The 24341-nt window shown below is 37.6% G+C and overlaps 2 protein-coding genes across 2 annotated transcripts in view; one reads left to right on the forward strand and one right to left on the reverse strand.

Moving 5' to 3' along the window:
- ANO3 (anoctamin 3) overlaps window positions 1-24341 on the forward strand; it is a 235083-nt gene that overhangs the window by 166834 nt on the left and 43908 nt on the right. The window lies entirely within an intron of this gene.
- MUC15 (mucin 15, cell surface associated) lies at window positions 1316-22345 on the reverse strand. The gene is made up of 4 exons (XM_075188003.1): window positions 22256-22345; window positions 9273-10149; window positions 6856-7011; window positions 1316-3844 (listed from the first exon to the last, which is right to left on the reverse strand). The coding sequence occupies exons 2-4, from the start codon at window positions 10114-10116 to the stop codon at window positions 3699-3701; spliced, it is 1146 nt and encodes a 381-aa protein (XP_075044104.1). The 5' UTR covers window positions 10117-10149; window positions 22256-22345; the 3' UTR covers window positions 1316-3698.

Raw genomic sequence — 24341 nt, forward strand, 5'->3', positions numbered from 1 at the left:
TTAAACATTAGGTACCAAATAATTCCTGACAATAGTACAGTATGCATTTTAGAGAAAGCCAAATGCATTTCATGTTGCCTATCTATTCTAGGTGTTAAGAGAGTGTGCAAAACTTTTTGTGCAAAAAAAATGTTTTTAAGTTAATTTATTATTTAATGACACGTAGGAAAATATATATATCTTCACTGCAATGGGGTAGGTCATCTGTTTGTTGGATTTATATGTAGTTTATGTGCCTATCAGATGGTATCATCCTTAAATAAAGATATATGTTACAGTTCTAAAACAAAATGCTTAGTACAACCTAGTTTAACGCTAGATTAAGATTATGTTTGATACTGCATTTTTTATAGAGGCGAGCCACCTTTTCAAAATGTGCAGGCCTTTTACCCTATTGTTAATTTAGGTCCATATAAGACTGTGGCTTGTCTAATTTACTTTCTAGTTATAGTTACCGCTTGGTAGCCGTAAAGCCTGTCTGTCTTTTGGGGTATTATGACACAAACTTCATAATACCTGAGTGTTATAGCTCATAGTTGCCTACTCTCCTAGAATGTCTGGGAGACACCTGAATTTCTGGAAGCCCTCTTACACTCCTGGTAGAGCAGAGCAATCTCCTGGGTTCTGGACACAATTAATCAAATGTTGGGGGCAGGGTTTATGATGCAAATCACGTGTCATCATGGCCACGCCCCCTATCATAATAGGATAGAACTGGTCGTGTGTGTTTTGGGGGCGAGGCCAAAGGATGCAATTCACTGAGCCCCGCCCTCACAAGCCCACCTGCATCTCCCGGAGGCAAACTTGCCAAAGTTGGCAAGTATGTTGTAGCTTAAAAAAAACACAGCCTGTGTGACAGAAACCAGGGATCTGAATATAGTATAATGGACAGGTTTCTAGCCAGAAGGGGAAGACTGACATGAGTTTGTCAGCTTAACTTGTATTGCATTATATGATACAAGCGTTCCCTGTTTTTAATACAGAGTACAGCTTCAATTAGCTAGAATAGCACTAATAATGTGTTTGGTGATTGTTGAGGATCCAATGTTTTTTTGTTTACACAAGTTGGGAAGGAAAGAGAGAAAAATTGCAAAGAGTCCATTTTGCAATTATTTTTTTTTAGCAAAATAATTGAGTAAATTGGGAACCATCTCACACCAACCTATATTCTCCAGGGGTGTATATTTTAGCTGGCGTATAAGAGCAGGAGGGTATAGCAATACATGTAGAATGGGCAGAGTGAATCTGCCACTGCACAGCCTACCATGAGGGGCAATACAATAAGTTTATGCAAAAAGTAACAGATGCAGAAAAATCCAATTTATACATATGTTTAATAAATATTTGTACATCTGTGCAATTTATCAGCAAGATATAATGTTGTCATGTACAAAGAGCAGTTGTGATAAACATAAAAGATAAACATAAAACAGTTTACACATATACAAATACAATTTTATCCTACATCGCAATTTGCCTAAAATTCTCTGGCATGCGAGATGGACTTATGGATGGTCTACATGTGTTTGTCCCAACTTTGCCCATTTATTGGTATTTTAGCTGGCTACATGTGGTGATCAATCAATCAGTTTGGCTGATTTAGACAGAAAATGAGATGTCTGTAAGAGCTTCACCGACCTCTAAAGATGGCTGAAAATTATCAAAATTCGACTGTATTTAATGTGATTCTTGCTGCAAATGCAGATGACCACAATCGCGATGTACGTGCTGTCTAATAGGGCTCCAAACAGCCGGATCTGTCTGATGATGCCTCCCATTTATGATTCTGTATGCGCTCTTCGCCATAATGACCCAGATCTTACTATTGCCCATCTGAATTCTGTTTATGTTACATTGGTTACTATCTTTGCACACTGTGCTGTCACGATTGTGCACAAATGTCAAAAGTTGGCACAATAATGTTATATGTGAGCACAAAAACCCCATCGCAATTACTTGCTCATTATATTGTTCAGTGTCTGTTTCCTCAATCAAGGCTTTACTTGGATGGATCGGGTTTTAGACGATGAAAATCTCTCACTCTGAGTCCTTATTTTCTAAAATTACTCTGACTCAAGAAGAATTTGCTGCCGCTATATAAATAATTGTTGATGATGATGATCTAGTTCAACAAAATTAACAGGAGTAGGACCCTGAAATAGCAAAATGAGACAATTGCATTGGTATCCTAGGGTCACTGGTAAAAACTGAGTAAGATTCATTCCACATGAGTGTTCTGTTTCAGAATTATTGGAGTGCTAAACTTTGTACTCAGAATACATTTCTATGAGTGCCAGGAATAAACCAAAAACATGGAGGAGTATCCACTAGAGACTGCTAAACAATGTAAAGTATTAATCATTTCCTCTTCCTCACCCACTACTTTCCCTCTTTACCCCTATTTGTTGCCTCCTCTCTATCTCCCGCTGGCATCTCCCCGTTTACTTGGGACAGAAACCCTTGTACGAGCCTATAAAAGGCGTTAAACCTCAGAGGGCATACTACTTTCTCTATATTATTTTCTATGAAATCGCCCATTACACTTGCTATAGACAAAGGGGCAAAATACGTAGCAGAAGGCTTGAACACCCTGTTGGTTTAAAAATATAAGTTTATATGGCAGTTAGAATTATACTGAGCATTAAATTATGGCTGTGTTTCCGTAAATATAAAGTATATGAAATACCTGCAATTGGCCTAAATATTTTCATACAAGCCTGGATTCCAGATCAGTAAAACATACATTTTAATGCAGGAAAACGTAAGAACAGTTCACACCTAAAAGCACACTAAAAAAAACCAAAATATGAATTGTTCCCATGTAACAGTATCCAGCTGCATTATGGGTATATTCATTTACATATTTTAGAATGTGTATGCCATTACACATTCAAGAACAGAGTCACTAAGGGAACATATAACATGATGCTCGCTTGTTTACTATTGGGATATTTTTTACCTCATGACATAAAAAAGCGTTTGTGACCTTTACAAAGCAATAATAAAATTAACCCAAAATTGGTTATAGTAGTAAAAAAAATATTAAAAGCCATTTAGGAAGGCTGCAAAACTTACTTTGGCTTTCATGTAAAAACATAATAATGAGGTGTTTTAGACTACTCAAACTGACTGTGTAGTCTCACCTCAAACAGCTAATTGTTTTGGACAAAGTGGTTTCAATTTGTTCAGCCGTTTATACCCCATGTGTGTTGTCATTGTTTTAGGGAAGTCATACACTATTTCATTTTCCACAGTAAAGTTAGTTAAATGCACAACTATAAAGTTATATTTTAAAGAAAATCTCCAGTCTTCATTCATTTTCTACTGAGCAATCAGCAATATAAAGAACTCTAAAATAAAATGAGTAAAAAGTCAGCTTATGTATAGTAAAATTTCAGTTCCATATGTGTTCAGTTATCCATATTCTAACTTGTAGCAAGTTACCCATTTTGACTTTTATTTAATCTTTTTAGCCAATTGATATATTAAACTTTGGCAAATAGACACTTTTGTTTTTCAAAAATATTTTAGCGTTGTAAATGAAAGCCACTTGTGGGCTGTGTTCATTCCAGGAAGTTTTTGCGATATCTTGAATCAAAATTTACTTTTCTATGTGACGTTCCAAGCAAACATGTCTCCAAAGATATTCAGAAAGAAATAAGGATATAATGTCCTTCCAAGTCAGACCATGCCATGGATTAACGAGGCCTGATGTCGTCCATCGCAATTGCCTCATGTGCTCTGTTACTGTTGTATGGAGGCTCTTCTACGACCGTGGGGTTGTAATACGATGAATTCCCGTAACTGACATCATAAGGACTTACAGGATTATCCAATCGTAATACTGAAATAAAAATATAAACATTGCTTGTTACCATTTAACCTGATAACTCCAAAGATGTGAGCAAAAGCTTATGTGCCTCTAAATGCATCATTAACGTTACATATAAAAGACTTTTATCATGGATGTGATTAGATTACAGAAACTTACATACTGATATCTTTGTTTATAGAGCATTTCATACCAACAAACAAGGAATAGCACCAAAACTGGATTGATTAGAAATTCTTACTTCCTGAACATCAAAAGTTGTCAGAATTGCTTCAGGGAAATGTAGTCCCGAGATATAGACCCCGACGACAGTGGCTGAACTAGCATTGGTGTAGCAGGTGTGAAGGACTGAGGGCCTCAGAGATAATGGGGCCCACTGCACGGGAACTAGCGAGCTGGGGACTCCGGTTCCCTCCTCCCCGTTTCACTGCACTGGGGACCACAGCTCGTTAGCTCTGTTTCTGCCTGACCATGTAACAATGATTCTGAGAGCCTTATTGGAGGCTCTGGATTGAATCCCAGTGTAAACTCCTTATGTCATGAGACAAACTCTTGTTAGTATTTGAACAATTATTTGTACAGAGGACTGTACGACAGTTGTGTGAGATTTGACCCACATTCTGCACTGTATTAGTCCTCTTATGCCACAGGGGAATGTAAGCTGCACAGGGATAAGTATGGTGTATAAATCAGGGGCGGATCTAGAATTTTTTCTACCCCGTGCGATGTAGGGGGGACGATTTAAGCCCCGCCCCCTTTCTAACTTCTAAGGCTGCCGGCGGCTGCACAGTATGTGCAGGTCCGTTCGGCAGTGATAATGTGCTGTCCCGCTGCTCTGATTGTGTTTAAAACACAATCAGAGCAGCCGGGCAGCACATTATCACTGCCGAATGGACCTGCACAGTGTGCAGCCGCCGGCAGCAAGCCCCTGCCAGGGGGGGGGGCGATCGCCCCGATCGCCCCCCCCCTGGATCCGCCACTGGTATAAATGAGCTGTGACATATTACAACAGCCACTTGAGAGCAAGTACAGTACTTAATATCCCCATATTTTCATCCAGAGTGTTTTTCTCCGATGATCTCTCCCAAGTGGAGAGTGCGTGGAAAATCTGATCTTTTTCACATTTGTACTAGGCACTGCAAAAGGGGACTGATTCTCTTTAGATATATCAGATGCTATAAATCACTATAATAATATAGTGTTCAAAGTAGAAATGTAGAAGTGGCAGTATAAAAAATTTAATGGGAATTTAAGTGAATAGAATTTTATAGTTTTACAATGAATGCAGTCAGAGAAGTGGCGGTATGGCGTACCACCGTGTACATCCTCACTTCAACCACTGATAACCACTGGAGCAGCACGGTGGTGTAGTGGTTAGCACTCCTGCCTTACAGCACTGGGATCATGAGTTAAATTCCCGACCATGGCCTTATCTGTGAGGAGTTTGTATGTTCTCCCCGTGTTTGCGTGGGTTTTCTCCGGGTGCTCTGGTTTCCTCCCACACTCCAAAAACATACTGGACCCTAGTCTGTGTGTGTTAGGGAATTTAGACTGTAAGCTCCAATGGGGCAGGGACTGATGTGAGTGAGTTCTCTGTACAGCGCTGCAGAATTAGTGGCGCTATATAAATAAATGGTGATGATGATGAACTGGTCAACATCATTTTTCACAAGAAAACTGAATAGGAACTCTAGTGCAGTTTTAAATAATGAATTCAAATATGCAATTGGAATTTTTCCATTGGCCAGATATGTGTGCTTCTGCATAGCGGAAAAAATTCTCATCAGTACCTGTAGCGCATGACGCTGATATTAAAGGGACATATGAAAATTTGCTGTTAGATAAAATCCGGTATAAAAAATGTTACTGGAATATCTATGGTGATTTGAAAGTCATTGCTTTATTGCTTGGTTTGCAATTTGGGTACACTAAATTCTGAAAACAATGGCTTAACCATGAATCTCTTATTCTTGGGCAGATTAATGTGTTAAATACTCCTTTACTGGATCCTGAAAAAGTGTATTTACCTCCACTGCAAAATATGCTCGAAAATCATCATCTTCAACTTTTTAGGTCAGTCAGAATGAGGTGTATGTTTATCATTTATCATTTAGTCAGAGAACTCTTTTACCTTTTATCCCCAAATATATTGATATATATAGATACGCCGACGTTACCCACTTAATTTGAAAGGAAGGAAATCATATATTATTAATTATTGGAATTCAAAATGTTATTGAACCTATTCAAAATTTCTTTGAAAGCTTCAACTTTAAAACTTCAGGTTTTGGAGAAATTATGTTGTTTCATTTTTGATACGAGAGCATCAATATTGGGGCATTTTCATGGCAGAGTAATTTGGATACAGACTTCAGCGTCCAATCGATTTCTCTGCTTTGTTTTTATGTTGGTTAGAGTGGAAAATCCTTGTTCACAAAGGTAGGTTGTTGCAAAAGGCAGCAACGTTTTGACAGCCTCCTCATGTGCAATTTTGAATGCCTTTGCAGCTGTTCACATCCAAAAATTTGACAGATCTGTTTTCTTTTCAAATGCAATACGTGCTTCATTATTGCATCGAAGCTGAAGAAGTGCCTCTTACAACCCTTGAGGCTCTTCTGGTACAACATCAATGTCACATTTAAATCTACAATTCAACTGACAGCATGTGAATCGGCAGCATTACCCCCAGGAATTTAATTTTTACCCCATTCGGGGTAATTTACCCCTGTTCCCTGACCACTGATTTAGACTTACGTAAGTAATAATTTTATAGAACTTTAAACGTATGTCACAAAACAAACCCTGCCTGATGGAAAAAATCTGAATGTATAATCTAAATCAGCATGAAAAATATATTTGTATTCAGTTTATTTAGTTCTGCTTACAGAAGTTCCTTCCCTGATTATGTGTACATTGTTCTGATATCAGTTAATGTGTACATGTTAGTACACTTTTTTTGCAAGACAATTAACAGATTTGTTCAATAAATATACAAAACATTATCATTTGAATCTTTTCTGTACCTGGTTCGCTCCTGATGTCCTCGTAAAGACGGCGATGGGAAAAGGATCTGTGTTTTTGGGATCCGCAAAGGAAATATGCCACTATACACACCAATGCAATTCCTAGGATTGAACCAATGATTGCACCTAATACGACTCCGGTACTGCTTGCTGTATCTGTAAAAGTAAATATAACAGCTGACAGCTTAATAGCAGGTAAATGTAGGAACACGCAAACATTTATGTATTCAAACAACATTTTACAATAACCTATCTAGCAGCAGAGTGATTGGTACTTGCAGCTATATTGGTTTTGTTATCATCATCATCATCATCATCATCATCATTTATTTATATAGCGCCAACATATTCCGTAGCGCTTTACAATTGGGGACAAACGTAATAAACTAATAAACAAACTGGGTAAAACAGACAAAGAGGTGAGAAGGCCCTGCTCGCAAGCTTACAATCTATGGGACAATGGGAGATTGACACATGAGGTTAAGTATACATTTTGCATCTTGGCCCAGCCAGACTGCAAAGGTAGGGTGACTCATAAGCTAAATGATCCTGTCACACAACAATGTTGGTCCGGGGGTAGTTGTCTTGTGTGAAATTGTGTAACAGGCTAAAGGTAGTGAGGTTAAGATGGTGGTTGAGGAATATTATAAGCTTGTCTTTTGTTATTATGGTAAATGCCAGAAAATGATGCTTTATGTATATATTGCTAGTTTATGCTAATTTATATTTTATTAATTACTACCACACATTAGTTTGCTCTTAGTTTTATAGGTATAATTTGATTACAACAATTATTGGCAATTGTTTGAAAACTATTTTATGTTGTTTTTTTAAAAATGTTATACTTTGTCAAAGGGGTATGTAATACTTCCAGCTTCAACTATCATCATCACAAAATTCCAAAGCGCCGGACAGTCAAAGTTGCTCAACACACAAAATACAATCGCACATGAAAAGAGATCAAGTGCAGACAAGGTTGACTAAAGAGATGCAGACTTGAGCCAGTAGATAGACAGCACCATGCACATGAGTGCTTACAGTCTATAGGTCTATGCTCCTAAAATGTAACAATGGGTGGTGCCACTACCCACTAATCCTAACTTCCTGTTTCCAGCACTATACTGTAAAATAGGTTATCATACTATTAGCACTAGTCATTTAATGACAAAAGAACTCTGCAATATTATTCATTATTCATTGTGGTAGTTGACACTGTGTCACAAACATTTTATTGAGCTCGATCCTGGGCTAGTTCTACCTACTTTCTCTAGACCAGGTGTATATAATCTGTTTTGATCTGGGCTGGTATTGGTCAATTGTGCTCATTTGAGGAAGCAGATATCAAACATAACTTGCTCAAAATGGTTATCTGTAGAATTCACTACAGAAAGAGAGGAACCTCTGTTATGCCATACCTCCATTAAACTATATCTCCCAACGTGTCCCAGTAAGGATAGTAGTGTGTGTGCCTTTGTGAAGTGGCAATGTGTCACTAAAGGGATTGTGACCATTCCATGTAGAGAGTGGTCATATGGTATAGGGAGGGAGCCATGCACCTCACCTCTATAGTAACACATTTCTTCCCATCATCCTCCCCTTTGAGACATTTGGACCCCACACATCAATGTGAAGATCTATCACGACATTATTCTGTTCTATTGGGGACCCTGTTCCTTCTACTATCTAACGCGTAGTCTGTGACTTTTTTTTCTACTCTCAGTCCCTTTTCTCACATCATGAAACTGCCTCTGTCACATGTAGCCCTGCCCCTACTCCCATAATCACACAAGTGGACAGGACACTGCCTCCCACAGTATCAGCGCACTCATTTATTGAAATGCTGTAGTTCCTACGAGCTGGCTCATGATCTCATTGGCTACCGATTATTCTTTCCCTATACACCTAAAATCTATGGAAACATGCACATGGGGACTTGCATGATATAAAAGTAAAATGATGCTCTGACCTTATTGAAATGCACCCTGGTGAATAAGCTTATTTATTAATTATATCTGCTATCACGGTCATAAGTATGTATTTTTTTTTGTTTTAACTATTTTTTGCAATAATAAAAATCACTTATCTGCTGAATGTATCATAACAATATCACTAAGGAAACTGAGCATCACTTAGCTTTTCCCCTTAGATAGTGCATATGCAGTAGACTTTCAGGTTACTCATTTAAAAAAATAATAAAAAATTAAATCAAGTAATGAATTATTATTTTTTTTTTAAATTACAATATTAAAATAAACAACTTTCTGCTAGGAGTAAAGCATTTTAAAAGCTTTATTTAAACAAACCAAACAGACTGAGGTTCTCAGGTTGGTTAGTATTTTCGATACAGTTTATACTGCCTAGACAGTTTAGCACCTGGTTTAAAGAACAACCTGCTATATATTTAGAAATCGCATTACCTTTATCATTTCCTGGCAGGCCTGAGTCACTGCTGTTTGTTGTTGGATTTCTAGTACTTTCAGTGCTTTGTGTAAAGTCATTACTTATTGTTGATGCACCACTGGTGGCTGTCGATGAGGTATTGTTTGAAGTAGGAACGGTTGAAGTTGGAGCTAGTGATGTATCATTGGTATGTTTGGTCGAAGGGATATCTGTATTAGTGATTTGTGTTGTGTTACTGAAAGCGGAAGTTGTACTTGCATAAGTTGTATTTTCTTCATTTGTCACACTCATTATGGTAGTTAGAATGGAGAGATGTGTTGAAGTCGATAAACTTGCAGTTGTAGTGACAGAGGAGTCGCTTGTAGAAGTACTGCTGTTTGTTGTAAAGCTTTCAGTTGCAGACACAGTAAAGGCATTTGTAGAAGTATTGTTGTTTGTTGTTAAACTTTCAGTTGCAGACACAGTAAGGGCATTTGTAGAAGTTGTGTTGGCTGTTGTTCTGCTGATTGTTGGCACAGTAGTCACAGTGGAGCCACTTCCAGTAGCGGTGTTGCCTGCTGTGGAACTTTCACTGATATAATTAGTTACAGAAGTGGCCGTAGTCAATTTTGAACTTAAGTTGTCAATACTAGTAGTCGGGGAGATAGTGGTACTTATTTTATTTATATCAGTCGTGACTTTTCCAGGAGTAGAATTATCTGTAGTGGTTTCACTTATAGCAGCGCTTTCAGCAGCTAAGCTAATTATGGCCGTAGTTATAGTACTTTGGCCATGGTCCGTTGTTGTGCCTTGGCCTTGAACATCATTCCAAAATATAGATATCAACAGTAATAGCACAAGGTTTCTATATGACGAGTGCATTCTTTCTTTTTAAGAGAAGAAAATTCAGAAATTCTAAAAAGAGGATGAGAGAAAAACACATTTTAGTTCCATTTTTCTCCACAAACAAAATTCATTATAATACCAATAAAGATAAAGTTGTGTATATAATCAGATATATATTAGACAACAATATACTGCACCTATACACGTCTGTACAGCTTTGTTATGTTTATAATCTGTGAGTAGGGATGTCAGCATTCATCAGGATATTTTGTATGATTAGCTCTTTATTTCTAAGTATTTTTGCTTTTACCGGTGGTTGTATGTGCTATATGAAACCAGAGATTATGATCCTGATGCTGATCTGAATGGAAAATGGAAGTAAAGTTCTCTAAGAAAAAGATATGCAGAGGTATACGCATCTTCAGATGCGTCTGCTTCTGCATCAGCAGCATATGCGCCTGGTGTACGATCATCATCAAAGCAAATTTGCTCCTGCCCTATCGCGGGTACAATTGATACGCCTCCTAACAGGCATGTATGCGTGTTTCATCAGGTCTGCATGAGCTGAATTTGCATAAGCACGCCTTTATTGTAGTTGGCCAATGCTAGAATGCCATCTCCCCAGACCCGCCTCTTCTTTCTGGATATGTGAAGAGCCGGTGGCGGAACTACCATTGGTGTAGCAGGAGCAATGGGGCCCAATGGATGGCAGATGCAGATGGTCAAGGGCCCCGATTCCCTCCTCCCTTCATCGGGGCCCACAGCTCTCTCGCTCCGCCTCTGTGCAGAGCAATATAACGCAAGATACACTACTCAAAATAGTGTCTGTCCCAATCTGTATTAGCCCCTATGTATGAAAGAGTTTACAATAAAGAACAAAACAACAATTATTAACAACAGCTATCTCCAATCTTATTTTTGTTGTACCACTGGTGGCTACAATGAGGCATTGTTTGGATTAGGAACTGTTGAATGTGGAGCTTGTAATATATTGTTGGTACGTTTGGTTGATGAAATATCTGTATTAGATATTTGTGTTTTGGCATTGACAGCGGTAGCTGAACTGGAGACATTTGTAGAAGTCGTATTTTCTTTTGGATTTCCTCCTGTACCCATAGTCCACTCTGCCCTACATTAACAGACTGTATTGCAACAGAGCACAGCAAATATAGTTAGCAATAACACTACACATTCTGTCACGGAAAACTTTTGCAATGTGTCCTGTGGCACAAGTTTTGGGCTTTTCAACAATCCGGCAATTTAAAATATGCTTCTTGTGCCTTTGGCAAAATACACCTAAAAACATACCCATTGCCCTTGTTTTTGCATTTGAACATGCTAGTAAAAACACATTTAGCATTTAGAGCTCATTGTAGCCTTCCCAAAGGGTTTACATGTGGCAAATGCAAAATATAAGATAAGTAGAGTTCCGCAAATGGCAATGCAAACGCATGTCAAGTAAAATTGGCAGTGGGTAGAGTTACATTAGAAATAAGAGTTTCTAGTTTCTGACCTGTTTACATGAGTTTTGCATTACTTCGTTGCATTGCTTACTGTTCAGTCACTTTTTTAATAAGTTTATTTCCCAAAAGCACGGTGGCGAAGTGGTAGCACTTCTGCCTCACAGCGCTGGGATCATGAGTTCAATTCCCGACCATGTCCTTATCTGTGTGGAGTTTGTATGTTCTCCCTGTGTTTGCGTGGGTTTCCTCCGGGTGCTCCAGTTTCCTTCCACACTCCAAAAACATACTAGTAGGTTAATTGGCTGCTTTCAAAAATTGACCCTAGTCTGTGTGTGTGTCTTAAGGAATTTAGACTGTAAGCTCCAATGGGGCAGGGACTGATGTGAATGAGTTCTCTGTACAGCGCTGCAGAATCAGTGGCGCTATGTAAATAAATGGTGATGATGATGATGAATAGCCATATATTTCTTTGATTATTTTTTTTATCATATGTGTGTAATGAGACCAGGAATCATAATGGTCCCACACAGAAAATGTATTGTGCAACAATGTAATATAAAATGCATGGGGTGGTTGATCGCTGAAAGGATGTATCTCAGGGGTACCTATTACTTGGCCAATAGCCACCCATGTATATCGAATTTCATTCTCTTCATCTAGAAATATTGGTGGAGTCCCACCCATGCTCTATTGAATGGGTGGTTGCTATTTAAAAAACAGCGACAATTGATAAGTATATTATGTAATTATCAACATATATAGATGCATGTAATCCCAGTTAGGGTCGTTGTGCATCTGCTTAGTGGCACCACCTGAAGGATAGCAGAATCAATGTTTTCATCTTGCCTAGTGGCCCCCAACATGCCTCTCCCCAGTTACTGCAGTCGCACAGCTATCATGGTATTGCAGTGACTGACAGCATGAAAAGTATAGGGACAGAAGAGGGAGTATTCTTCCTGTCCTGTCACTACTCCTCTCACCTTATCAGTCACATTCCTGCATATCAGTACACTGACTGAAATGATAGCAAGGGAAGGCAGTGTGCAAAACTTGCCTATATAAGTGTACATTTCTCTGCCGTGCTGGTTGTTCATGGAGATCATGGGTGTTTGGGCAATATTCTTACATGATAGTTTTTTGTTTGTTTGTTTTTTATAAAATTGGGAACTGCATTGAGGGTCAACACATATTTCCAATTTGCTTTCTATTCCCTACTAACTGCCAGCAACAGTCTGCTAATAACATAAAAAATGAAGTTGTTGAAGTTGTTCTTTCCAATTCAATGGAATGTAGACAGGTATGTAACACAGACCTTTGAAGCCTAGAGTATACTACAGAATAATAGCTAGCACATAAAACATATCTAACATTGTATTCAACACTGCACCATACGTATGTGTATATATATATATATATATATATATATATATATATATATATATATATATATATATATATATAAATATATATATATATATATATATATATATATATATATATATATATATATATATATATATTTATTTATTTATTTATTTCATTTTCAGGTCTGATTTGTAATGTGTAGCAGGTTTCTTTCAAACAATTGTTTTCAACCCAAAAATTATGTTTTCAATATTTGTCGCTATTACGCACTGATGCATTGTCGCGTTGTCACTATGTGGTCTAATAGCTTAGTGGTTTGGTACTAAATAAACAAACAGAGAAACAAACATATATAAAAAATCTATCTATCTATATATTTATATATATATATATATATATATATATATATATATATATATATATGCATGAAATATCTTTCCACTATTTCAAATACTTCACTCTGGTATACAATGTCAATATTATATGGGATAGCATGCCCTGTACTGTTTAGATTATAAGGTCACTTAGATTATAAGGTCACTTCAAAGTTATGTAACTAGCATATGGTGACGGTGATACCTTGTCGGCTTCTAAAATGATTATAGTCTACAATAATTAATATATTAGTCCTTATGGACATATAGCAAAGCTTGGCACTCACCAAAATGATAAACAAGCTGTCAATACCTGTTCCTTTGTGTGACATTAATATATGAAAGTTTTCACTGGTGAGCTAGCAGGTACAGCCATACCGCAGCACCAGAGGTGTAAGTGAAATCGCCAGAATTTATTTAATGTATGTCTGGTAGGAATTATACATAAAAGTGTCACCTCCAAGGTCACTATAAGTACAGATTTCACAGACAACCGCCACACAATGGATTTATTTTGTGAATTTTTAATGGGATATCTACTGTGTTCAAAACTAAACAAATGTAGGGGTCCAAAAAAGCTGCAATATTGGAGACGATATAGTGCAATTGGTCTGAAATCAAAACGATTGTAGATCGTAAATGAGCATGATGCTTGATAATAATCCGATTGAAAGCGATCAGATTATTTTCGGACATGTTGATAAACACAGTAGTAAGATGACTTCTACCAGCCTGTATCCATTTATCTTCCTACTGCATTACCAGTGCCAGGTAAGCCGGAAGAGTTCGGCCTGTGTGTGACCAGCATTAATTTTCAGATTACTAAAATATCTAAAATCTACTAAGTAGAATTTAACTGAGTTAAGATAAAATACAAAAGTTCTACATACCCCAATACCATCAGTCATTCCAAAGGCTCTTTGGTCCAGCACTGTACTACTCTGTCCAAATACAGTAGGCCGTTTTCAAATCTACAGTCTTATTGTCAATGCCCTCCCTTGTGAACACACCATTTGCATTGACAACATGTTTGACAGGAGCACACTGTTGGACCATTAAATCCTTTGGGGGAGACACCAGATTATGGTAAAACTGCACTGAAGGTACAGTAAGTAGAACTTTGTATTTAAACTTTTCCTATTGCCCTCATCCCCAATTAAAGTTTTATTCTTTGGTAGATTTTTTCATTGTATTTCCACCTTAAATCCTTAACTTTTTTCTTGCTATCATTTATACACATTAAAACAAATTATATTGTAGTATTAAAGTAGCTGTGCACTTTTAAAAAGAATCATATTCTGATAAGTTGTGATAAGTTCTGAGTTGATAATAAAAGGATTTGCAGTTACACCTAACCCTGAATTGAGAATTACCAATATGATACAGCTGCCTGAGCTACAGTATATACAGATATTCATTTCTTTATCAACAAACAATTGTTTAATTAATCTGCATTCAGGTTTTAGTAGGCCACCATGGTCATTTGGACTGATCGCTGAAAGGGTAGATCTCAGGGGTACCTATTACTTGGCCAATAGAAACCCACGTATATCGAATTTCATTCTCTTATCTAGAAATATTGGTGGAGTCCCACCCATGCTCTATTGAATCAGCAATTTCAGACTAATGTGATCTGAATCAGCCAAATTGTTCAATCTCCACCTATGTATCTAGTATTAGATACACATGATTGTTCCTCAACAACACTCTCCTCAATCCCTTCCCAGCACCCTCTGACACCTTTTCTCCATTTGATCCCACAAATGAGGATGACGTATCTAATATCTTCTTCTCTTCCTACTCTACAACCATCCACTTGACCATATGCCTTTGCGAACCAGTTGATCCCTCTCTCCTGTGCTCATTCCAGTTTAACTAACATTTGAAATCCTACCATGGTATCTTTCCATCATTATTCAAGCATATGGTGATTATTCCTATTCTTAAAAAAAAAAATATTCTGACCCTGACATAATCTCAAGTTATGTCCAATCTCTGAACCCTATGCTCCTTCAAGCTTCTTGAAAGGCTTGCCTACCAGCCTTCCACCCAACCCTCTCTCTATGCTCGATCTCATCTCCTGGCTCCTCTTCTGTAGAGTTGAGCGCTTGCTCCCCTCCTCTGACTTCCTTTGTGCCGGCTGTCTGTTTCCCCTCCCTTTAGGATGTAAGCTCTTATGAGCAGGGCCCTTCTCCCTCCTGTCTCTCTAACTTCTCTTCTGCTCCAACTCCATTATATTTGCTTTGCCTGGAGTCTCTGAAGTCTAGGTATTACTCGTTTATTGTTCTGTACTGTTATTCCCTGTACTGTCCATTGTTTGTAATGTGTTCTGCGCTGCGGAAACCTTGTGGCGCCTTATAAATAAATAATAATAATAATAATCACTCTCTTTCTTTCCTCACACAATCTACTGGACCCTCTTCAATCAGACTTTCATTCACATCCTCCATTGAGACTGCACTGACTAAGATAGTCAGTGAGTTTATCACTGATAATCACGGACATTACTTGCTTCTAATTCTCCTGGACCGCTCTGCTGCGTTTAACACTATTGACTTCTCGCTTCTCATGCAAACATGCATTCCCTAGATCTTTAGGACACTGTCCTATCCAAATCAATCTTTCAAAAACTGAGCTAATACTATTCCTAACTGTCAAAAGAAGCAATGTGTCTGACATTTCTATTTCTGCTGACAACATGGTAATAAGCCTTATCCCGCAGACTCACTGCCTAGGTTTTAGCCTTGACTCAGAACACTGGAAATGTTTGTTAGATGTATGTAACAGGACTTGGATACAGATTCTGTCCCCAAACCCAATCTCTATTCATATCCTGTTAATCACATCTAACAAACATTTCCAGTATATACATGTATTTCACACAAGATACTGCAAAATCTTTAATTCATTATTATCTTCCCCATTTTCTATTCTCTTTTTATTGTTCTTTCCCTAACGAGGGTACTATTGTATGGATTATCACCCTACAATATATTTTGAATGCGGCAAATAAATTGCAACAAATAAATAAATAAACAGACTAATTTTCCTTGTAAAACGTTCTTCTACTGCTGCTCCACTCTGTCAGTTCCTACATTAGTTGCCCTTATTTTACCAAAATCCATTCTAATATACTTCTACTAACATACACTGCTGCAAACAAAGCTGCACCTCCTTAGGCTTTTCTATTATTATTATTATTATTATTATTATTATTATTATTCATTTTAATTTATAGGGCACCACTAGGTATCCGTAGCGCCGTACAGGGACAGACAGTATCACAATACAGGGTGAGACAGCACGGTACAGTTAACAAAAAGCACAGTAACTCAGGAAGCTTAACGTACAGCAAGATGACAGGTGAGAGCCCCAGCTGGGTCGAGATAGTAGAAAGAGGGGTTAGAAGGGCAGAAGGACCTCAGGGTATAGGCTGAGTAGCTGGAGAACAGAGTTATAAGTGGTGGAGAACAGGAGGAGAGGTGGCCCTGCTCAAAGGAGCGTACAATCTAAGGGGAGGGTTGGACGGACAGAGACACAAGGGTTGGAGGAGGAAAGCGGGAGAACGGAGGCTGAGATGGGAAAGGGGGAAGAGGGGGGAAGAGGCGGGGAGAGGAGTACGACAAGGAGGGAGGTAAGATGGCGACTGGAAGGAGGGTAGTTAAGTGGGAGACTGGAAGGCTTTTAAGAACTCCTATTTTCGTATATTGATTGTATGCTTGCCAGTAGGGCCCGCTAACCTCTCTGTCTGTCTGATAATGCTCAGTCTGTTTTATTTCCCAGCTTATTCTTATTTCTAGGTATTGAGTGGGATCCCATCACTTCAAAATGTCTTATCTTTGGAACTTGGCTCAGTTTAGATCATCTGGCTTATATCAACATTAGTCACATATCTGACATTATGTACACATATATTTGTACACAAAAGAAAGTGTTGTAACTCTGCTTGCAAGGATTTACAATATCAAATGAATTAATTGCTTGTTTCCTAACCATAAAAATATAATGCGGTTATTGGCACACTGATACTTTGGCAGCTATTCTGACCTGTTTTTTTCCCCTAATCCTTGCTTCCTCCTTTCCCTTATCTCAGTCACGTGATCACTTCGGCACACATACTTCAACGTTCTCTTGAATGTTTCACCTTGCATGTAATCCCAACAAGAAAATGTTTTCAGTGCTTAATCTCACCGCGCCTTTCTTCTTGTGACTCACTCAAAGTCACAGTTGCTACATGGCCCTTTTCAGACTGTTTCCTCAAATCCTTAGTAGCTTTTTTAACCTTCCTATCTGTACAACTTTCAATAGCTTAACAAAGTAGTCATTTTATCTTTCATTATGACATATTTAATTCCACTCTTGCACTTTTGCTAAAGTGTACCAATTGCTCACACACAACGACAGAAGCTATTTATGGGATTAATGAATAATTCTTAATACATCCCATAAATTCACTAAGAACTAATGGTGACACTGCACAAGACTAAATTATTCTGAATATTCATTGAGCAGACAGAATGGCAGCCTCCAAAGTGTGTAAGTAATGAGTACACTTTAAATACAGAGCAGAATAATATTATTTTATTAAATTACAACTACCTCTGCCCCTGAACCCATACCACTTACACCTATGTATACTAATAACATTTGATTCCATGTTGTAATCCCTTTAAAATAAAATAATTTTCACTTATAGCATGGCTACTAACCAATTAAAGCAGATAAAAGCACAATTTACCAGGAGAGAACTACTGTTATACATACAAGGGACAATTTAAAACCGATTTGTATTGAGAGTTAGCAATCATCCTATTTCCATTGTACCCCATCTCCTTCTGATTGCTACCCTCTGAAATCTCCTGTGCACTTTTATCTATACCATAGCACGGTGGATTCCAAACTTTTTCAGTTCAAGGCACCCTTAGGGTTTCCAAAAAATTTTCAAGGCGTCCCCTAAGCCAAAATAATTACCAAGTAGTCCCCTGCCTTGCTTACCACTGGCCCTGGCCGAGGCACACCTGTGAGTTCTCCAAGGCACCCCAGGGAGCCTACGCGCACAGTTTGGGATCCACTGCCATAGCACATGAAAAGTCTACAGTATACAGTAAATGAAGTAATCCAGTGGGAGCGTAAAACGGTGCTTCTGCCGTGTTGGTAAGCAGTGCCAAGTTAATAATTAAAATGTCTTTGTACAAAGTCAACACCACAAGCTGGGATAACATTGTCACTATACAGAAATCACATGTTCTCTTGCTAACTGTATATGCATCACATACTACCAGGACACTGTCATTATGAGGGCCTTTACCCACTGGCATCAAAAGGCTTGCTCTTTCTACTGTTTGGGTTCCAATGATCCCATACCCACTTGAATGTCTTCTAAGCAAACACCCAGCAGTTGAGAATACAACACACACATATCTATCTTATAGAAGCAACCTGGTATTGTCCAATGTAATGTAGCCCTTACTCTTTCTGTTACTTTAACTTGTTAATCTACTGTAGTTTACAACATATAAGGACTATCATTAGGAGTAGTAGCGGTTATTTGTTATTGCCTCTATTCTATAGAATAATGCACAATTGACACATTTATCCCCACCCCACATACACAAGATGAAATTTCGGCACTTGATTCCTTAAGGGCTGAATGACTTCTTTCATTCCAAGTATGACATTTCACCTACACTGTCTTCTGCAGGAATATATTACCAGGATGTACATTAGAATTAGCTCCTTTTGTTCAAAAAGTTGTTATAGAAGTAACTAAATACATTGCACTGTGAATGCAATATCGTTACAATATTATAGCACTATTAAAATGTTTTATATTGCTATAATTGCAACTAATATGTACATTTTACAAACTATTTAAATGCTTCTATGATTTGTCTAATTGCATTTAAGGAGCTTAATGTAACAGCATTTAAAGAAGATCATCATTAATTGTAATGCACAACATAATTGTCCTTCATTTTTACTGACTAGTTATTAAGAAATGTTTGTAGAGAATCAGGACCAACAAGTGAATGTGAGCTTTATTTTTTTACATATGTAGCATTACATAAACATTTTATTGTAGAAACTGAAATGACCTTAATATATACCTTTAAGAAAAACCTCAGTTGACAATAAATTCCTTAAATGAGTAATCTTATTATGGAGATAATGGTTTGTTATATTGTCTCTGCATTCCATTATTTATCAGCTGCACACTGCCCTTGTTAGTTATGCTCAGAATACGTTTTTATTTGGGATTTACAGTCTGCACCTGAGTACGTAAACTGCATTCTCATGAATATTGTCCCAACCGACAAAATGGCTGCTTTCACATTGTGTAAGTGACAGGTGCCCTTTAAGTTTTATTGATGACCGTTTTCAAGGTTTAAACTATTTTGGTATTTGGTTTGCCCTACTTCGACTTGTATTGCATTGTTGACATGTTGTTTTAGTTCTGGTCTAGTAGACCTGCCCTACAGTAAACGTGATCAGCACTGTTATGTAGAATAATGGAACCCCATTGCTGCTTTTAGGATCCACGCTGTACATTAAATCATTTAAACACCTAGGGAATGTGAATTTGTGCATATATACTCATGTGTATTATATGACAACTTTGATATCAGCACTTGATCATGGTTGTAATCTGATATTTTCACATCTTTTCTTTTGAGCCAAAAAGGTAGTTACACTTGAGCTACATATCGAAGTAAATTTTCTTCCTCCTCCACCCTTTTAATTATGTGTATTTTTGGTAGGGGATAGAAATTCTGACTGTGTACTGCACACATGACTTTTATTTTTCTAGCAGCACACAACCAAGCTAAAAGCATATATTTGTGCTGTCTATATGAGGTTTTGTGCACAACAACATCCATATATTCATCTCCTCTCCATTCTTCCTTTTTTGACACATGAATAGAGGAGAGATGGATATTCACATGTAGATGTGTGGGCAGCACGGTGGCTCAGTGGTTAGCACTTCTGCCTCACAGCACTGGGGTCATGAATTCGGTTCCCAACCATGGCCTTATCTGTGTGGAGTTTGTATGTTCTCCCCGTGCTTGCGTGGGGATTCCTCCGGGTGCTCCGGTTTCCTCCCACACTCCAAAAACATACTGGTAGGTTAATTGGCTGCTATCAAAATTGACACAAGTCCCTCCCTCTCTGTCTGTCTGTCTGTGTGAGTGTGTGTCTATATTAGGGAATTTAGACTGTAAGCTCCAATGGGGCAGGGACTGATGTGAATGAGTTCTCTGTACAGCGCTGCGGAATTAGTAGCGCTATATAAATAAATGATGATGATAATGATGTAGATTTTTGACCTCTAGGGATATGAGGGATCAGTGCACTTAGCTGATTTCCCTAAGCAGGGGATGGTATAGGTAAAGGGGTAAGTGGAACCTGGTTTTATATATATATTGACTATGCCTGTGTCATCATTGATCACTGTATAAGTATCTGTTTCTCCTCTTCATCTCTCAGAGAGGTCACAGGTATAAGAACGATGGTTTACACATAGCCAAAGTTTTATTTATTTTTAAAGTAAATATCAGGATTATTTAACTAGAGACCGTTGTTGTTATTTTAGATTGTGTGATTCTCAGGCATATACAGAATTCCCTACTTTTTTGCTGTCCCCTCATGGAGCGGAGATCCGAGTGTCAATTGCGAGGGGCAAGGCAACCCACCATGCAGCAGGGGGAGAGGAAATGATGATGTTGTTGGCTGCAATTTGCATCATCAAGCCCCCGCCCACTACACTAGCGGGATCTGGGAGGGTACCCTGTCCTCCCAGCAGTCCAGTATCTCGGGAATTCTGGGAAAGTTGGCAAGCGTTGGCATATATTTTAATGAATTTGGTCCAGTACCAAAGATATGCTTCTACAATCATAATTTGCAGTCACACTGTATTTTTACTAAACACAATGCAGTGATGTAATTGATGCACAATAGTGTAAAGTAATCAAAAACAGCCTTGTACTATATTAAAATGATTCACTATTCTTCCCGTGTCCCCAAAAAATCTAATTTGCACCCCATGCATCAAAACCTGGTTTGTCCAGGTACAAATTTTCAATCTTCAGCTGGATTTAACTTTAAATTAGACCCTTAGGGCTAGATTTACTAAGCTGTGGGTTTGAAAAAGTGGGGATGTTGCCTATAGCAACCAATCAGATTCTAGCTATCATTTTGTAGAAGGTACTAAATAAATGAAAGCTAGAATCTGATTGGTTGCTATAGGCAACATCACCACTTTTTCAAACCCGCAGCTTAGTAAATCTAGCCCTTAGTGTGCTTTGTATATGGTCCTATTTGTGTCATTTTTGCAACTAACAATATGCTTATATATGTATTTTTTAACAGCTTAAAACCTCACAATTTTTAGTAAGAGCGTTTTTTTTTTTAAGAAATAGTCCATTTTTTACATTTTTCCTAACATCATTGAGAGATGGGATTCAACCAGTTTCCATTCAGCATAGGGAAACTTACATCCATCGAAAATCATCCTCAAAAATCTCTAATTCCTACAAGGAAATTTGTGCTGCTAATTGGCTACAATCAGACTTTCACATTTTCCTCTGAAATGATATATTTTGTCCACTTGTTTATATTTTTCTTCATTAATTCCTTCATTCATTCATATATTATTAAATTATCTCAAAGAAAGTATATAATTTCTTAACTACAACGTCCAAGACATACACAGAACATATTTAATACAACACTACCAATTTACAACACAAATTATTGAAAATCATAATAATGACTAATTTTTATGCCTGTTAATACCATTCTAATACAAGCCCAGTTCCCTACGGTTGTCTAACAATAAAGATATGATACGTGTGTTTGTTAAATAAATTTGACATTTAAATTAGCTAAGTAACAACAACCGCTGAGAACTTATCTTGGGTTAAATAGTGGTAGCAACTCACTGACTTGCAGTATAATATAATATAAATGTATTACCTTGTTAAACAGTGCAGTGATTCCTGACAGGTGTACAGAGCGTAGTGAAAGCAGGTGAATGATACAGAGTGGCAAAGGATTAGAAGAACTTAATGTTAAGAGATATTCAGGCGGGGCCAGGTTTCCCTGTGCATAGTACGTGAGAACCAGACAGACCTGATTTTCAAAGTATTCAGCTGTAACCTTACACATATCTGTACCTTGCCAATGTTTTTTTTTTAAGGACTGAAAAGGAACTGGAATTACTAGTTGTTTTGATATCATCTACAATGAATGGACAGAAATTCTTTAAGCTAACCCACAACAATAGAATTGATTTCAGAGGCTTTTGTTCTTTTTAGTACAGACTTTTTTTATTTGATTCCTAATGTGTTCTACTTGTATAATTTTCCATTCGACTGTAATGGAGGGATTAGGGTAACTTTCCACTTTTAATGCTGAGTATTGTGACTAGCAAAAATTACCAAGTGCTTGTCTTCGCTTTTATCTTTTATATTGGTTTAGTACACTAAATGGTTTGTATAGTGAACCTTATTTATCTAAAGTGTGTGTGTGTGTGTGTGTGTGTGTGTGTGTGTGTGTGTGTGTGTGTGTGTGTGTGTTAAACACAAATTCAACCTATAGCCTATTCATACATTTTTATTTTTATCGTGACTACTGTACATATCAAGGGATAAATATCTGACATTTAATAATTTGAAAGAATTTGTTTTGCTTCTATAAAGGATTTACTGAAAATACTGGCAGAGTTTAATATGTCTATAGAGCTATTGTTTTGTTCTGTACCATAATTCCCTTATGTCCTCCTAAAGCCCTCCGAGTAATATGCTCATGAGCGTAACTACCTGAGTAGAAGGGGTGACGGTTGTTTTTGGGCCCTTCATCTCCTGGGCCCTGTGTTATTGACATCCGCTGCTTTTTTGTGACAGTAGGGGACTTGGTTCAGATTTTGCATTGGGGATTAGAGAGCACTCTGTGATTTGTTACTGCTGTAATTAAAGTGATATGCCTTTGCTGTCTGATTAATTGCAAATGATTAAAATGTAAACAAATATTATTCTTTACCCATGCATCTCACAAACTTGTTTGGGGGGAATTCAATTAACCTTGAAAGTGTTAACTTGGTTTGCTCAGAAATCTATTGATCAGGGTTCAGGCCTACAGCTTTGCAAGTCACAATAGGCTTTAATTTTATTAACGAGTTTCAAGGACATGCAAGAACTGCAACTATGATTTGTAACCGTTATGTCCAGTTTCACAGGATATGTATATCTTTCTTTGTTCTTTGTAATATTTGCTGATGTTGAAGTTTGTGATTTATGCTTGTGCAGTGCTAAAATGTCTACATAACTAAAACATTATATATAGATGATGATTTATTTTGATAAACTCAGATCACATGCTACACTACACCTGTGCATGATTTATTGTCTCCCTGGCCGTAATGATATATCTTATCTGATCACTGATCATCTTAAGAAATATCACTAACAACCTCGAAGTGCTGTAGGAGCCTTGCACGATGTGCTATTGCACGCACTTCCAGTTAATATGGTAGTACAAATCTCTGCTCATTTTTGCTTGCACCACTATGAGGTGCGAGCAAAAATGAGCAGAGATAGCAGGATGAATATCGCCACGGAGTCTCTTTGTGGGACGTTCCCTCGTCACTTTGCTCAGAATCGAATTAACCCTTTTGAGTTGTTAGAAATAAACATCCTGTAATGTAACTTACAAAGGTATGAACACAAGACTTTGTTATGCAAGACTTGATGTCAAGTGCACTTTCCATCCATCCATCCATACTCCAGTTTAAAGAGTGCTGAGCTATGTCCTTCAAGAACCATTATAAACGTACAATTTGGATTCAACTTTTCTTGGCAGCATTTTCATGTGGTAAATTCTAAGAGGAGGGTCTGTCCTTGATAATAATTCTTGGTTTCTCAGATATCTATCTATGTCTATTTTCTTTATATTAAATGTAATAGACCCATAGAGGCTGATCTGTAAATAACACCCTACCTAACTAAAACCGTTGAGTAAATATGCTAAGTAGAGTGTATCTAAAAGTACCTAGATCTGCACA

The sequence above is a fragment of the Mixophyes fleayi genome, chromosome 10, assembly GCF_038048845.1.
Source record: "Mixophyes fleayi isolate aMixFle1 chromosome 10, aMixFle1.hap1, whole genome shotgun sequence".
NCBI lineage: Eukaryota > Metazoa > Chordata > Amphibia > Anura > Limnodynastidae > Mixophyes > Mixophyes fleayi.